Here is a 15,493-nt window from a genome sequence, read left to right on the forward strand (position 1 = left end):
GGGTAATACCTTTTGTCTCTTCCGAGATCTCCAAGCTCCAACATGAGAATAGTTACAGAAAACAATTACAAATATTAAAAGCATAGCTCTGTGGCAAAGACGAGGACATAAGCTCTCATCCATCACGAAAGAGGATTTCTGGTAGGAAAGGAAGCAACGCAGTTCCCCGCACGATTCGTCATTCATCAAACCTCTCCAACCTCCAACCCCGGCACACTCATCCCATACCCATCCGTTCGGCCTTCACGATCCTTCGGTGAGATCTCGACGCGAAACGCGATGTCAAGGCCGTACCGACCGCCCAAGCCGGACGCCTCAATGCCGCTCGCGGCCGGGTGCACCGTGCCGCAACCCTTTTCGCCGTCGTGCAGGGCGCGGCGGGGATTTTGCTTGGGGTCCGGCGGGGCCGAAACGGGCTGGCCGTCGGACATGACGGTACTGGGCGCCGAGGCCGTGTAGGCGGATTGGGTGGAGCCATTGGCGGTGCCGGGAGGGGCGGGGGGCGCAAGAGAGCCGTTGGCGGTGCCGTTGCCGTTAGCCGTGGCGGGTGGCGCAAGGGAAGGGTTGCCGTTGGGCGTCCAGGATTCGGTGATGATGGCGTAGTTGCGCGAGGGCATGGTGCAGTGGTTCTTGTCGCCCGACTTGTTTCCAACGCCCTTGTCGTCCTTGCCTTGGGCGTTGAAACCCGGGTCCTTGTCGAAGAGCTCGAGTAACGTCTCGTCCGTCTCGTGATCGAGGTGGTGAATCTTGTTCCGGCGTGCAAGGAGGTTGGCGACTGGTTGCGGTGGGGGCTTATTCGTAATGGCACTGCTGACGATGTTGATCATGTAACGGTGATCGCGCTCAACGGGCACCTTTAGGGCAGGGTTGCTGTAGAAGCGACCGAGAGCTGCCAAGTGGACGTCACCACCAAGGATAGTGACACGCACGCTATGCTGCTTTGCGATATCTTGCAAGCGCAGGATTAGCTCCTTACGCTCAGCCTTGTGGTGGCGGGCGGTGTAGTGGTCATCCAGATCATCAAGCAAGTCGACTTGCCCATCGAAGTGGTTGAAGAGGCTTCCAGCCAGACCGAAGCGCTTGTTCATGAATCGAATGGGACCGATTACAGGGCTTTGGAAGATGTTCTCAAGCCATTGTAGACGCGGATACGCGATAGGAACGCCGAGGAGGAGGACCAGATGTTTGATCTCCCGATTGGATGAAAGCTCTTTCGTCAAGCGGTTGAAAAGCAGATCATAAGTCTCAGGATAATTGACCTGGTGGCGGGTGCGCTCGGTGCGAGCGTCAATACCCAAGAAAGCAATGCGAGCGCCGAGCTGGCAGTAAATAGATCGGCTGCGCTCCTCCACATACGGACCAGGCTTCGCTCCGATGATGTACGAGTCGTCCTCTACTGGCTCATCTGCGACGAAGGTATCCTTCATCTGCACAGGATCGGCTGGGGTTCCGTCCGGACCGGGCGCCACAGTCTCGGGGGAATCCGATGTGAAAGTGCTCTTTGGACAAGCAACATGGTGTTGGAACAGAAGGTAGTACCTAGGCAAGGTCCGAGTTAGCCGGGTCTCATCCGAGCCGGGATGGGACAAGTTGTATGTCTTGCACACAGCGTCTCAACGTTTTCAGGGACCAACGACTCGGAAGAAGGGACAAAAGCGAAGGGGTTGAGACATTGACGAGAGGGCCAGAACTTACTTGTGAGCAACTCCACCGATGCCACGGAACACGGCACAGCGCATGAAGTGGTCAGTGTAGGAACCAAAGCCATCGATAATATCGTGATCATCCCAGATGTTCAGCTGGGGGATCTGGCCGTTAGCGTCGGCAAACGGCCTCGTGGTGTACCAGCGGATGTAGTTCTTGTAGTAGTATTCGTCGCACTCCTCACGAAGCTGCTCGCTGAAGGGGAAATGCTGGCGCTTCTTGGGGTTGCCAATGTCGGTCCAGGCCTTGAGAGGGCCGTCAACACGCACGCCGTCGTTGTAGATCTGGTCGCCGCCGCCAATCATGACGTGGAAGGGCTTGTCCGCGTGGATGCGGTTCACGTCGTTCCAGAGCGCAGGGCCGGACCAGGCGTCAACGTCCGTTCCCACACTGAAGCCATTGCACGAGTGGAAAAGAATGCGCATAGATTGGGTAATCGAAGGCACGGCAAACACGCGCTTGGTGGGATCACCGTCAATGGTGGCTCCTCCGACAGGCACAAGCTTGGGGATCTCGTACTCCCAGCGCGCCTCATACTCGCTGAGGGGCACGTCGATGAGGAAGCGCCAGAAAGCCTTGTTGGGGTCCTCGTACAGCCTGAAGCCGTCGAAGGAGCGCGTCTCGGGGCGCGCGGGGCCCGTGGAGCGGTCGACGGCGCCGATCTCCCTCAGGAGCAGCTGCGGGTGAATCTGCCCGGGCGTGGTCACAATGAGAACGCTGCCGTGCCAGATGGGCCTGCCCGAGGCGGCGCCGCTCATCTGCCTGTAGTTCAGCAGCGGACCGCATTGCACCTCCAGCGCGTCCGACGTGCTCACGACCTGCGGACCCAGGCCGACGCCCGGCTCGCCGCCCTGGGTGGTATGCGGGACGCTTCCTGCCGTCTCTTGCGGGTCCACGGCATGCTGGCCCGGGGGATTGAAGCCAAGCTGGTCGGCGACGGCGTCGGCGGCGGCACCGGTGGCGGTGTTGTGTTCGGCGGACATGGTCGTGGACGGGGGGACTCGAAGGAATTAAGGTCAATTAACGCGCAAAACAACAACGGGGATTATGCTGAACGACGGGGCTCGCCTGGGCGCCCGGGGGTATCTCAGAGAAAGGAGAGAGGGAGGGAGAGGCTCGACAGCGCAAAGCAAGGTGTCGCACGGGTTTGTAATGAGCGAATGGCGAGCGGTGTTTGGCGCGGTGGGCGGGAGAAGGGATGCTTGCTTGGCGATCGGTGGAGGTCGTCATCGGGTTTCAGCAGGCGCCACCAGCTCGCGGAAGCCCAGCCGCCAAACCTGAGCTTCGCCTGCACCAGCCAGGCCCGCCATGAGCTTGTCAATGCTGCTGGGCGCGCATGGCAGCCAGCACCATGCCCACCGCTTCAGCTGCTCAGGGTCCTGGTCCATTGCTGCTGCCCCTATGTGCCTATGCAACCTTGGTTCAGCCACACGCTGGGCTGTGCTCCGCCCATCTCAGGCCACTGCCCACCACCAACAATCTCCCTCCCTCCCCGCCGGGCCTGTTCCGCCGGCTTTCCGCGCCCAAAAGCCCACTCGGGCCCGGGACTACTCTTGGTGGCCCCTCGGCCTTCCTTCCATCCGCGTCATTGAGAAGCCGCCATCCAATCACAGGCCGCATGATGCTGCCGTGCGGGCCGACTAAGCGAAGCAGGATAGGGCTGATGGCTGTGGTGGGGTGGACAGCCTCGTCCTGCCAAGATCGGAAAACGTGCGCCAAGACTGTCTCGCCCTCATTGGCCCGTTACTCTCAGCCGCATCCTGGTGCTGCATCATGTTGGTCACCGATACACCAACTCACGAGACTCTGATCCTCTCTTGATTGTTTTCTCATCCAAAAGGTCTCCAAGGAATTTGAGATTCTAGCGCCCAGTCCTTTTACTTCCTTGCTGCTGGAGAAGACGCTTGACCGGGGGGTTGCAGTAGCGTCGGTATACGGCATGGGAGATCTGTTGGAAGATGGAGCGGACATACGTAACTGGGCCCGTGACATGGGCGGCCGCTTTCACAAGACCTACTTGTCGAAACGCCAATTTCCCCCAAACGCGTTGCCGTGGCAATCATGACCTCACACACAAGGTAACAATTCTCCAATCCAACTCCGCACCAGGCGCGAAAATCCGCTGTAGAAAAGGAAAGCTTCAGACTCGAAACAGACGAGAAGGCCCCTGGTGCATAGGCACCCGAACGACGTTGTTATCGTACCCCTGCGAAACATCCAAATATGCTTCATTCATCTATTCCGCCAATGGCTTTAGGCTTATTCCGCCTCTTGACAACAGTCGGTTATGGCAATCGCCATTTCTTCCCCCAAACCCGCCAAACTCCTGCGGCCACTCCGCCTTAGCCACGCACAAGCATGGAGGGAAACTCGAATATACTGTGCGAAGGATGATTGCCTACTCGCAGCGCGCGCTTCCCTCCGCCCTCAAAGCTGCCTTTGTCCTGATAATTCACAGACGTGTTGTGGAGAGCCAGCAGGTTCGCTTAAACCTGCTCAGCGCCCCAACCGGCGTCGGCGTCGCGCATGTTCGCCGGCGGCTCGATGGACGGGATATACTCGAGAACAATGTAGGCGATGCCGACAATGCCGATGATGGTGCCAGGGACGTACTGAAACCAGCGGTCGGCGAGGATGACGGTGCCGACGAAGACGTAGACTGCGAAGGTTCCCATCCGGTCAGTCACCCGCAACCGTTCCTCGCATGCTACCATCGAGGTGAGGACAAGGAATAGGAAGGCTTACAAACACCACGTCCCAGGAACGAGAACATGAAGGACGCATACTTGGCCACCGGGGGCGGGATTTGGAACTCGAGACCGGCCGTCGCGGCGCCGAACAGGACGAGGTAGACGCCGACGATGACCTCCTTCCTGCAGATAGTATCAAACCATACATCAGCAAACCGCATTTGTTTCCTGTCTGCAAAGTATCTCGCAGGCTGCACGGTGCCATGTGCGCAGCATTTCGGGACACCCTTCTTCCCGCCTTCTTTTACGCGCCTTTGCGCGCGGGGACTATTCGAGCACACTGCCGTGCTCGAATGCAAGGATGCACCGGCGCGGGAAAGTGACAGAAAAACCGGCTGGGGAGGGTTGCGTCTTACAGGCCGATGGGGAAGAACTGCGCGATGCCGCCGAGGACCATGAAGACGCCGACGGCGAGGTTGACCATGCGGCTGTGTTCGTCATCATCAATTAGCATGAATGTCTCGAGAAAACACGGAAAGCGGGTTGGGGTTCAGCTTTGCGCAATGGGCCGCCCGCAGCTGCCTGGAGCTACGTATAGCTCTACCTGCACGAGCGCGCGCGCGGGCGTGCGATGAAAGGAAGGGGCCCGGGGAGTGAGAGCAAGCTTACAAAATGTCGGAAAAATCCATGATGAGCGTAGGATGTTCGCGGTTGGAATGCGGGAGATGGTGGGATCGATGGTCTGGTGTTGGTTGCTGCGCGCACACAGAGGTGGAGGTGTGTGTGATGTCGGTGCTGCTGCGCTGCGGCCCGCGAGGGAAAGGCCAAGGCAAGGCAAGCTCTGGCCTTTGGTGCACTCTTTCCAGAGTGGCTTCGCTGCGGAAAGCCAGCCGGCAAAGGGGCCGTGCGTCATACCTAGGCTTGCGACACGACATGCCCTGGCCGTGCCAATTGGTTGCCGCTATCAATGCTGCGAGCACACACACAGCACGGGCAACGACAACACGCGGTGCTGCTTCACGTCGAACTACACCCCTGCACCCAGGGAAAATGAGATCTGCGAGGCAACGAATGCGTCTTTCTTTCACACCTCAAGCGGCGCCGAGGAGAGCGACAGCTTGGGCGATGGTCGGCTTGCACCATTCTGCCCAGCCACCACCGCCGACCCACAAAATTACCCCCGAGTCGTCCTCCCACATGTACTTACATCAGAACCGAACCAGTCGCCCCAAGCAAAGCCAGACTTTTTTCTCCCTTACCCCTTCCCTCAAGCAGGGCCGCACCAAGAATCTCAGCCCCATCGTAAAACACTACTATTCTGGCTTCGCGGATATGTACGCCCGCCTCCTGCCCCGGAACAAACAACACGAGAAAGCGAACGTGGTATAACTTGCAGAAACGAGAAACAGATCAAACGCCAGGCTGATGCTAGGTCGTCTCTATGCCAGCATTACGCTCACAGTCGCAATAGTAGAAACAAATCATGACAGGGTCGGAGAAAGATACAAAACAAAGCCAACTTCGGGAAAAGGATACACCAGTTTGAACCCCTGGAGCCCCCGCTCCAATCTGTGCTGAACACGAACACCAGAAACATATAAACAAGACCGAGAAGGAAAGATAAAAGAAAAAAAGGCGCCATCTCAAGGATCTGCTGACTTGGGGTTATGCAGGTAGACATCAGGCACCTTGGGTACCTGCGGGCTCCTTTGAAGCGCCGCCCTCATCGCGTCTCGCGACCTCTCCTTGTCTCTTTCGCCGCCACCCGTCAAGCGCCGCATGTGTGATCGGATGCCAGCACGTGTGTTTGCAAACGGGCCTCTTGCCTGGTGGTCGAACGAATGGTTTGATCTGTAATCGCTGCTTGGTGCGCGGCTGAGCGTGAGATCGTCATCCGATAACGTCTCGTCGTACTCATCAATCACTGGCCCGGGCCCGGGCCCCGGGGGCGTACGTTGTTGATTGAGAGCTGGCGACGTCACTGAGCGCGAGTGCATACCTGGCCGAGGCACTGGTAGGCTCGGAACCTGCCCTGAGCCTCCACCAGGCGACGTGAACGCGGTAGGCGTCATGACGCCCGGATCGCGAGTTGGTGTGACCTTCATGTCGGCAAAGCCTGTTTGGAACGAGCTAACGCTTGCGTTGCGAGTAAGAGACTTATGCAGCAGCGGCGCCGTCTGTTGATCGTAAAGATGCTCTCGGATTTGGAGCCCACCGTTCTGGAAGCGACCCATGCCTGGACTTGGCGGCATGTGACTTGCGCCGTCGAAATCGTCCTCTTCGTCGAAGAAATCATCCAGACTATCCAAGGTCATGACCAGATCGCCGATATGGCCATCGCCACGTGTGGCATCCGAAGTCATTGTGGCCGTTCTGTCGTCAGTAGGGAAGTAGGAGCCGGAAAAGGATGGTGGATACTCCTCCGCCCTGAACTCGATTTTAGGCGTCGACACTTCGGTCGTTGCAGCCTCGGTCGCTACCGTGGAGTAGAAGACAGCATGGACATTGTGCCTCGTCAGGACAGAGTGCACGGCTGGCATGGGAATGGACCAGCCCGTCTCTTCTGGTATGCCGTACAGGCTTTGGGTCCGCTCGTATTCCTTACGGAACGCCTTACTCGAGTGCGAGCCAGCCATGCTCATCCGAAGGTGGTGTCGATCCAAAGGCGTTGATGCGCCAGTCAAAGGTATGGTGAGCACATTGTCCAGGACCTGAAGGGCTTGCAGGCAGAATTCGGTTTGCAGCAGCCGGAGCAACGGTGAAATGAGATCGGAGCCCTTCGAAGTCACTTCTGGCTTTTTCATATCGACGTCTGGGATGATGAAACACAGCAACTGCATAGTTCTGATCTTGACCCACGCATTTTTGTTGAGCAACAGGCCCATCAGGAACACCAGCGTCTTGAAGTCGTAGTCGGGGAAGAAATTCTCTCGGATGGCGGGCACGATCTGAGTGAGAAAGTCCTTGTCTGTACGATATCTCATGACTGCCAGTGATTGCAGCGCCTCGGAAACATCACTGTAACCCTTGCAATCCGCAATGTTGGCAATGTTGTCTGCCGATGCCAATACCAAGGAGTCTCTACCCTCCTTCTCGAAGAGTCGGAGATACCGCGGAAGGTTGGCAAGTATGGTAAAAAGGAGGACGTTATCAGGGCCGATGAGGTCGCTTGGAGGCAGAGCAGCAAGCTTCTCGAGGATCTTCAACGTTCGATCGTAGCAAGTGCTCGATCTAATTCCTTTGTACACGAGCTCTGCGAGGCCCTCGAATGTGCCATCCCACTGAGAGGGATAGTTTTCTCTGAGCAGCTTCAGTACTGCAGGGTCCCCAAGGTCCAACTTGTCGAGAAGTTTGTCCAGTATAGCCAAACTCTCCAGGAACTCTGCTTCATGAACCGTCTGCAAGCATGCACAGGCCGTCCAAAAAAGCTGCGGGTACTGGATGAGATCGCTGTTGGCGAGCGCCTCAATCACTGTCTTCAAAGTCGTAAGGATCTCCATAGAGAAGGTAATGATTTCGTCATCCTCGTCCGAGATTGTGTTCGAGAGTCGCGCCAACATGTCTCCAAGCATGTTCTGGTCAAGCGAGCTCAGTATGCAACGGAAGAGCTGGAACGACCGGCAGGCAAGATGTCGTACAGGACAGTTGGTGGCCCAACTGAGAGTCGTCTTGCCCCACTCTTCACGGATTCCCGGGTAGGTAATCGAGAAGATCTTCACCACTTCCGTTGCGACATTGAGCATCGCTTCTGGTACTCGGGAGTCAGACTCATCTTCGACCTTTCCGTTAGAATCGTCGTATGACCAGACAACCCTGGGGTTATGCCGTCTGATCGATTCGATGAAATCTTCAATGTATTCTTTGTCCGGGGTGGTGTTCCCAACGTCGATCTTCGAGATGACGAGCTCGTGAATGAGATGCACGAGCATTTCTCGCGCCTGATCCTGCACGACGGGTGTATAATGATCCCACAAGACCAAGACACCCTGGAGTAACAGGGGCACGCTTTCTTTGCTCAGGGCAAGAGGCGACACCATCAGGTCCACCAAAAGGATGAGACACAGTTGACCCATCGAGAACCCAGACTGAAGACGTCAGCACACAATCTCCTTGGTCGTCATTTCCGAACTTACCTGCTTACTGCCTGCGGCCAGAATGGTGGTAAGGTCTGCCACGTAAGGGAAAAGGGCGCAATCTGACGGTACCTGGATAGGTTCACGCTTCTCTGGGGCCATTGATCTTGGAGTGATCTTCAAAAGGAGGAACTCAACAACCTTGGATCCAGCCAAAGTATTGGACAGGTAAACGACTATTTGCTTGGCATAGTCCACGAAGTTCTGCTCTCTCTTGTCCGAGCACAGAGAGATGATGAAGTCAAGAACCAACTGGACGTTTCCGGCATGTGGGCCGTTGGCCAATGCCTGCCACAGGGCTTGGATCTCGTTGTGGAGTATGGTCCCATTTTTGATAGTGATCTCCAGGAGGTTCACAAGAAGCATCCAAGAATTCGCGGTTGGACCTCCATTGGGGTCAACTTGGAGCTCGATGATCTGGACCCAGGGCAGCATTGCCGCGACCAAGTTCCGTTGTTGGTCTGGCTTCAGTTGATTAAAGTAGTAGGAAAACTCGGAGAAGACGAAAAAAGCAAGCTCCGAATGTTGCTTGGCAAGCCTCCGAGACATTTCAAACTGCGCTGCTTTGTACACGGCGATGGTTTTGTCTGAAATACTGATGTCTAGGTCTTGGAGCTTTGAATTCTTGTGCTGACGCTCCTCTAGTATCCGCAGAATGCGGGCGGACTTCATCCGAATCTGGTTACTTTCATTGCCTAGGGCGTAGAGCCCCGCTGCAAGGACTTTGAAGAACGGGAGCACGTAGTCTTCCCGCTCAGTCATGACCTGGGTGACGACTTCAAAGTAACTCTCAAGGGCCTTTGAACTTTTGCAGAGGTAGCACATTTCGATTGAACGCTCAAGAAGGTATGGATGATCCTTATTGTGCAAGATCAAGTTCCGGAGAGCACGGCGACCAATGCTGTGAGACTTGTCGCTGAGGGTATCGAAGATGGAATCGATCCATGTAATCAATCGCCTCACATCGAACTGGAGATTGACACCGCTCTCCGTTTGGATTCTTATCGGTCCTGCACACAGTGTTGCCATCGCGCTCAAGGCGGCGGTGCGCAATTCCTTTTTTTCGATTTCCATCGAAGCGGTGGCGTATGTCTTATTGCCCGGATCTGATTCACGCTCAAGGAGAGAGCGGCGCATGGAATCTTCTCTTTGCCGGATTTGGTTTTGATTGGGCGAATACCCACACCAATCTTCCATCAGGGCAAAAGCGGCTTTTCGCGCTTGGAATGGCATCCAACGGATGGGATCCTTCGTTCTGTTGATGCCTTCGAACAGGGCCTCCATGACGCCACAGTAATGTGTTCTCAGCTTGCTGTAGCTCCACTCGTTCTGGACTTCTTGGTCATTGAGGAACAAACGGAGGTCCTTTGTGAAGGTAACAAGGTTGTTGAGTATCCAGTCATCTCCATAGATCTCGGGGTCCTCCAGGAAATGGGAGGTCAACTTATAAACGTTGGTGATCTCGGTCCGGAGGAAGTCCACTGTGCGATCCCGACGAGGAGCAGACACTGTACGCTGATGCATTGTTGTTTGCATCATTTGTGTTGCAAGGCGTGACTTGGCATCATCGTTGCACTTCCCCACCAGAGGTTGCAGAGACTCCAACAGAGTCCTGTAGATATTCTGGTTGATGGAGCCCAGTCCAATGACAGCTGCTTCTCGAACTGCAGCGTTTGGAGCCTGAAGAAGCGCTGCGACGCGTTCGAAGAGTACATCCGCCGAATAGACCCTATTGGCTGGGGATGCCTTTTGCGAAGACTTAGAGCCCTTTCTCGAATGTGATGGTGTTTGCTGAGATGTGGCTTGTTGAGCTCTGGCGGTGGTCAGAGTGGTGCAGGCGAAGATGAGATACAGTTTCCACTGCTCTATGCCCATCTCCGGAGAAGTGACCACCCGTGACTTGTTGGCGGCCATTTCATAGGAGGGATATGGAGAAGGTCGTGGTGCTTGTGCAAGCATTTCGATGTTGTGTTGCATCTGAAACAATCGCCCGCAGACATTGTTTCTGGTGTGGGCAATCGCGAAAGGACAAATTTCGAAGGCGATCTTGATGAGATTCGGAAACATCTTGAACCAGAGTGTCGAGTCGTAGGGTGCATCGCTGCTGCAAAGCTCCACCAAGGTGCTGTGCAGATTGCTCTTTCGCATCCCTCTCTGCAGCCGGCTCCTCTCCGCGACCGAGAGTTTTTCGTCATTGACGTCCATGACGACCTGAGGGCTGCCTTCTAGGATGCGTATGACCCGGCTACTTTCCCTTCCCAAAGCTGTATCAAATTCGGTTACAAGCCGAAGCACAGTGACCGCAAAAGTCCGGACCCTTCGAGATGGCGAGCAGAGAAAGAACAGGCCGTGGGATTCGATCTCATCCACGTATGCATCGACTCCCATGAAACCAAGTTGAGCGGCCTTGTCGCCGTCCGGATCGCCCGACACCTTTTGACTTCTAAGCTTGATTTCGTCGATCCATATTTGGAGCAGCTCTACATAGAGCCTCAGCGTGCTCTCGATATGCCCAGCGCCGAGCATTCCCCCATCAGACATGGTGGCATAACGATCCTCGAAGTTGAAAATAAACCTCGCGAACCCAATGGTTACCTGTTGCGCATGAGACTGTCGTGCAATGGATTTCAAGGACTGTGCAGACGAAGCTGCTATGCTACTTTGGACATGCGCAGTCCCCGTACAAAGGAGGTTGATCAGGTGATTGAAGTGGATATGCGGAGAGAGGCACCTGGGAAGAGCCTGGACTGCAACGTGGAGAAGGTCATAGAAACCCTGCCGGGCATCCGTTGGGGCGAGGTGGTCGTCCCTTCTCCCAAAACTGAATGCTTCGGCCATTGGCGTCTTCGGTGTCGGGGTAGAGAACTTTTCATCGAGGACCGCCTGGCCGCCAAAAGCATTGTCGCAGATGATTGTGATCTCGCCAAGAATCTTGCAAAATTTGTTGTAATATTCTTTTGCAATCTCTGGAAAATCTGCAACAACCACAGGCCTGGACAGCCGTTCCTCTTTGACCGTTACCGCTTTCGTTCGGATGCCTGCCGGGGGTCGAGGGCTGACAGGTTGCAGAGGCGCATCGAGAGGATACAGCAGGTCGTCATTTACGAAGGATATAGGAAACGGAGGTTGTTCCCCTTTTTCCAAGTCGGCCATGACGGCAAGGAATGCTCTTATCCCTATGACCATCCTCTCGGGCTCCAAATTCTCAACTCTCAGATCTTTTCCACTTCCGAACTGATCAGAGTTCATCAAAGGGAAGATGATGTTCTTGAAACAAAGGTCCTGATATTTGAAGCCGATTATCCGGATGAGCTGGATGAGGGGTTCAGCAATGGTGGACTCGGTGGACAGGTACGACCTCCTTCCAGGTTGGAATACTAATCGGATGATTTCCTCCAACTTCCGGACTGTGGTTCCGTGGGAATCGGAGATCCTATACAGGTAAACCCAGGCTAGTCGGCATATATTCCGGAGAGCATGTGGCCTGGTAGTACGTTCCTTGAGCTTAGGCCCTAGCGGAGTGACCAGGCTCATCCAGTGAGATGCGAAGGCATCGTGAGGCGATACACATGTCAAAACCGTCATGAGTGGAAAGGCGACCTGCCAATGTTTTGGTTTGCTCAGCATTTGTGAAATTCTTGGCTTGATGGTATCAAGGAAGCGTTTCCACTTCGTGATGTTGACTTCAGATGTGGCATTCGCCGCAATTGGCAGCAGTAGCTCCTCGAAAAGGTTGCAGTAAGCGTACTTGACGGGTTGTCCGTGAACATCGGCAAAGAGCTCGGCAAGGTTTTGCATCAAGTCGCAGGAGCGACTCCAAGCATCCTCCGGGCTGTACTTGAGCTTCAAGGACTTCATTCCTCGCACGATAAGCACGGCTTTCCCTTCGATGGGCCTATTGTGGACCCCTTTGATGCTTAGATGCTTCTGCATTTCTTTCAGGTCAGCGATAAATCGTCCCGCCACGCTGTCAAAATTCATGTCGCTCATAACTCCGAGGAGTCGTCCAAAGATCGACCAGTTTGCGTTGCGGAGAGGCGACTCGTCCAGAGATTCAGGATCAGCCTGCTTGAGCTGGGAGTAAATGATATCTTCAAGTCGTTCCGCCATCTCCTCCGTCACATGCGTCAAGCTGCTCTGGCCGATGATCTCCATCAAGACTCGGCAGAGGAGGTATATGGAGACCGTGGACTTGCGCTCGGCCTCCACAACCTCCCGTTGTAGGGCTAGTGTGGCGTGTGTGGGGGCGTGCAAGCTCGTGTATGCCTGAGGTTCTCCTGGCCGTCGTTGGGTGAGATCGCCTGGTGGCATCACTGCTCCCCTCATCTACCTAGTAGGTTAGACCTTGTAAACTTCTAACTACTGGATGATCCTACCTGATCGAACTCCTTCTTCTTGTCGCTAGCCTTCTCGCTCTTCGCTTTGCGCCAGAACATCAAAGTATCTATCAAAGGCTTCGGTTTTTCGCGCGCGATGTGTCCAAGTGCGGAAATCAATTGATCGAATGCTGGGTCAACACCGGGGCCGCATATGGCCTCGACCCGCGGTTCTGCACCCTGAACATCAGTGACGCATTGGTTTATTTTCTGGTCTGCCTGTCCAACAAACTACTCGGAGTTAGCAAAGTCCAACGGCACATAGGCTTTGCACGTACCGCGTTGAATAGGTGGTGCAGCGCAAGCTCGCCCACAGTGCGGCCATGATGATGCCGCGACTGCGAGCGCACATGAGGTTGCTTGATCCTGAGACTATCAGTGCGATCGAGGCGCCTGGGTTCCCCACGATACTGTTGCTCATTGTAGGCGCGGTATTCACCGCTTACCGATGGCGGACCAGTGCCGTACCTTGCGCCACTATTCGAACCGGACGGCGAGATGGTCGCGGGAAGTTCTGCGAGCTCGTCCTGCTGCATCATGAAGGGGCCATCGAGGCCATTCGCGCCTACGCCACTGGAGGCGGGTATTATCTGCGGACTCAGAGGACTGGTGCCTGGCGAGTTAACGAAACTCGTATTCCGCGAATGTGGTTTTCCATGGACGATGGAAGTGTTGCGATGGTGACCGTACGACTGCGATGGCTTCCTCTCCAGCTTCCTTTCCACGCCCGCGTCCGGGCTGGGGCGCTCTCGGGAGATGGCCACGACGGGCGTTTGCGAGCGTGAGGACGGGCCGCGCTGACTGCTCACAGTAGGCGCGCGGCCTCGTGTCACCGACGAGTCGCGGGAGGGAGCGGAGGGGACAGAGGATGGTGCGGGAAAGTCGGAATGGTGGTGCGACGGGTTGCCCACATGCTGTCGTGACTGTGACAGAGGGGGAAGAGCTGAAACGACAACGGCTTGATCAGTAGGCTGCGCGAAGAAGCACCAGGAACCAACAGCAGCAGACGGCAGGACGAGGCGTGTATGTGGCGGACGAGGACAGCCATGAGGCGCGGCATGCACGCATCTCGATGTGGAAGCACTTTGGCCTGCGGAAACCCCGGGGCGGCAGGAAACAGTGAGGGGCACACTACTCACCCATCCCGCCTGGAGGTGCAGAGACGGCGCTCTACGCGGTGGCCATGGGCGGCTGGCAGATAGGGCGTGCGAGCGGCGTGGGCAGCAGCAATAATTTTATGGGCTGGCTCCGCGAGAGTGAACGACGCCCATGCGCGCAGGGAGAGAAGCTCGAGCGGCGGGAGGAGCCAGTGCCTGACGGCTCGGCCCAATGGGTTGACGCAGAGGAGGGTCCGCCGACGATGATCGACGGGGTGTTGCGGCGAGTCACGGCGGAGCGACTGGGCCCAAGGGCGCGACCGAGCTGTGCTTGCGTGCGCCTGTTCCTGCGCGTCTGGGGAGCTGCCGCGTCGCCGTCTCCTGAGTGCTTCCTTCACGCGAGCGGGTGGCGCGCCGGCCCTGGTCTTCACAAACGAAACCGTTGCCTGCACGTCAAGGCTCTTGCCAGGGCTGATGCAGGCCGTTGGCCGTGACCGTTGGCCGCCGACGCAGCGGTCTGCTGAGTGTGCAGACCCCCCTGCCTGGCCGCTATGGAATTCCTGCGCAGCAAATCACGGCGCGCCTGTGCCTTGCAATTGCAGCGCCAGCGGGCCGCGCTCGACGGGCCTTGGGTGTGCGCATGTCTCTCGGCGCACGCCTCAGCCTAGAGCCTGCGGCTGACGGGCGGCTGATGAGAGGGTGGTCCGATGCCAGCCGGGACGCCCTTTATTCTTAATTCTTGTTCCTCACCGGCACGTCTTTGTCGTAGTCAGCAGACGCCATCCGCCGCTGAGCCCGTCCGAGGCTCCGGAGCAGCCAGAATGACCAAGAATAGACGATCGTACCGTGGGCTTCCGGATTCGCCAGCCCGACGCAGCCTGCAAGAGGCACTGTTGCAGCGATGCTAGGGCGCCGAACGCCGCTGCAGGTAGCCGAGAATCTCGCGAGTGCGGGCGCCGTGTCCGGAGCGCTGCTCTTCCGCGCTGCAGGCCGACTGCCGGCCAAGTCGCCCCGGCTTAGCCCTCATTGGCCTAAATGCGCAGTTAAAGGATAGGCATCCACGGCTCAGTCCAGCTGGCTTTCCGAGTCTGCGTTCCGCTGACTGCGAGATCCGAGGCGACAGCAGAGGGACCTGGCTACTTGTTCACTGTCATCGACCATCAGCCCGCCATAAGACGTGCACTGCCGCCCCCAAGCAGACCTCTTGCAGTCAACAGTCAACAGCTCTGCCTCAGCACGGCCGCACGTCCGCGCTGCGATCCCCGGACTCCTCGGGTTGGTTGCTCCACACGTGCCTTCACAAGCCGGTCTCGCACTTCCACCCTCGGACTATTCGGATTGCCGTGCCGCAGAATCACCGCCCCTCTGACCACGTAGCCAACGCAGCGCAGCTCGGCGACGGCCTCTGATCCAGGAACCAGACGACTCGCGCGCGCCGGGTGAGTTCCAGCGATGCCTATATCTCCGCCGCACCCAGCACCGGCTAACTCTCG

General features: G+C 56.6%; 3 protein-coding genes across 3 annotated transcripts; all 3 read right to left on the minus strand.

The window, feature by feature from the left end:
* Positions 1-185: 185 nt before the first annotated feature.
* On the minus strand, positions 186-2,687 carry SLS55_008756 (uncharacterized protein; the record flags this gene model as incomplete). The annotated part of the gene is made up of 2 exons (XM_066780162.1): positions 186-1,539; positions 1,696-2,687. The coding sequence occupies 2 exons, from the start codon at positions 2,685-2,687 to the stop codon at positions 186-188; spliced, it is 2,346 nt and encodes a 781-aa protein (XP_066629391.1).
* A 1,503-nt stretch (positions 2,688-4,190) lies between these two features.
* SLS55_008757 (uncharacterized protein) lies at positions 4,191-4,878 on the minus strand (the record flags this gene model as incomplete). Its single annotated transcript, XM_066780163.1, has 3 exons — positions 4,191-4,363; positions 4,450-4,577; positions 4,811-4,878. The coding sequence occupies 3 exons, from the start codon at positions 4,876-4,878 to the stop codon at positions 4,191-4,193; spliced, it is 369 nt and encodes a 122-aa protein (XP_066629392.1).
* A 1,159-nt stretch (positions 4,879-6,037) lies between these two features.
* TAO3 (Cell morphogenesis protein PAG1) lies at positions 6,038-13,951 on the minus strand (the record flags this gene model as incomplete). The annotated part of the gene is made up of 5 exons (XM_066780164.1): positions 6,038-8,479; positions 8,528-12,853; positions 12,904-13,134; positions 13,182-13,826; positions 13,940-13,951. 5 exons carry the CDS (start codon positions 13,949-13,951, stop codon positions 6,038-6,040), a joined length of 7,656 nt encoding a protein of 2,551 aa, XP_066629393.1.
* Between the last annotated feature and the right edge of the window lie 1,542 nt (positions 13,952-15,493).

This window comes from Diplodia seriata, assembly GCF_021436955.1.
Source record: "Diplodia seriata strain FDS-637 chromosome Unknown scaffold_9, whole genome shotgun sequence".
NCBI lineage: Eukaryota > Fungi > Ascomycota > Dothideomycetes > Botryosphaeriales > Botryosphaeriaceae > Diplodia > Diplodia seriata.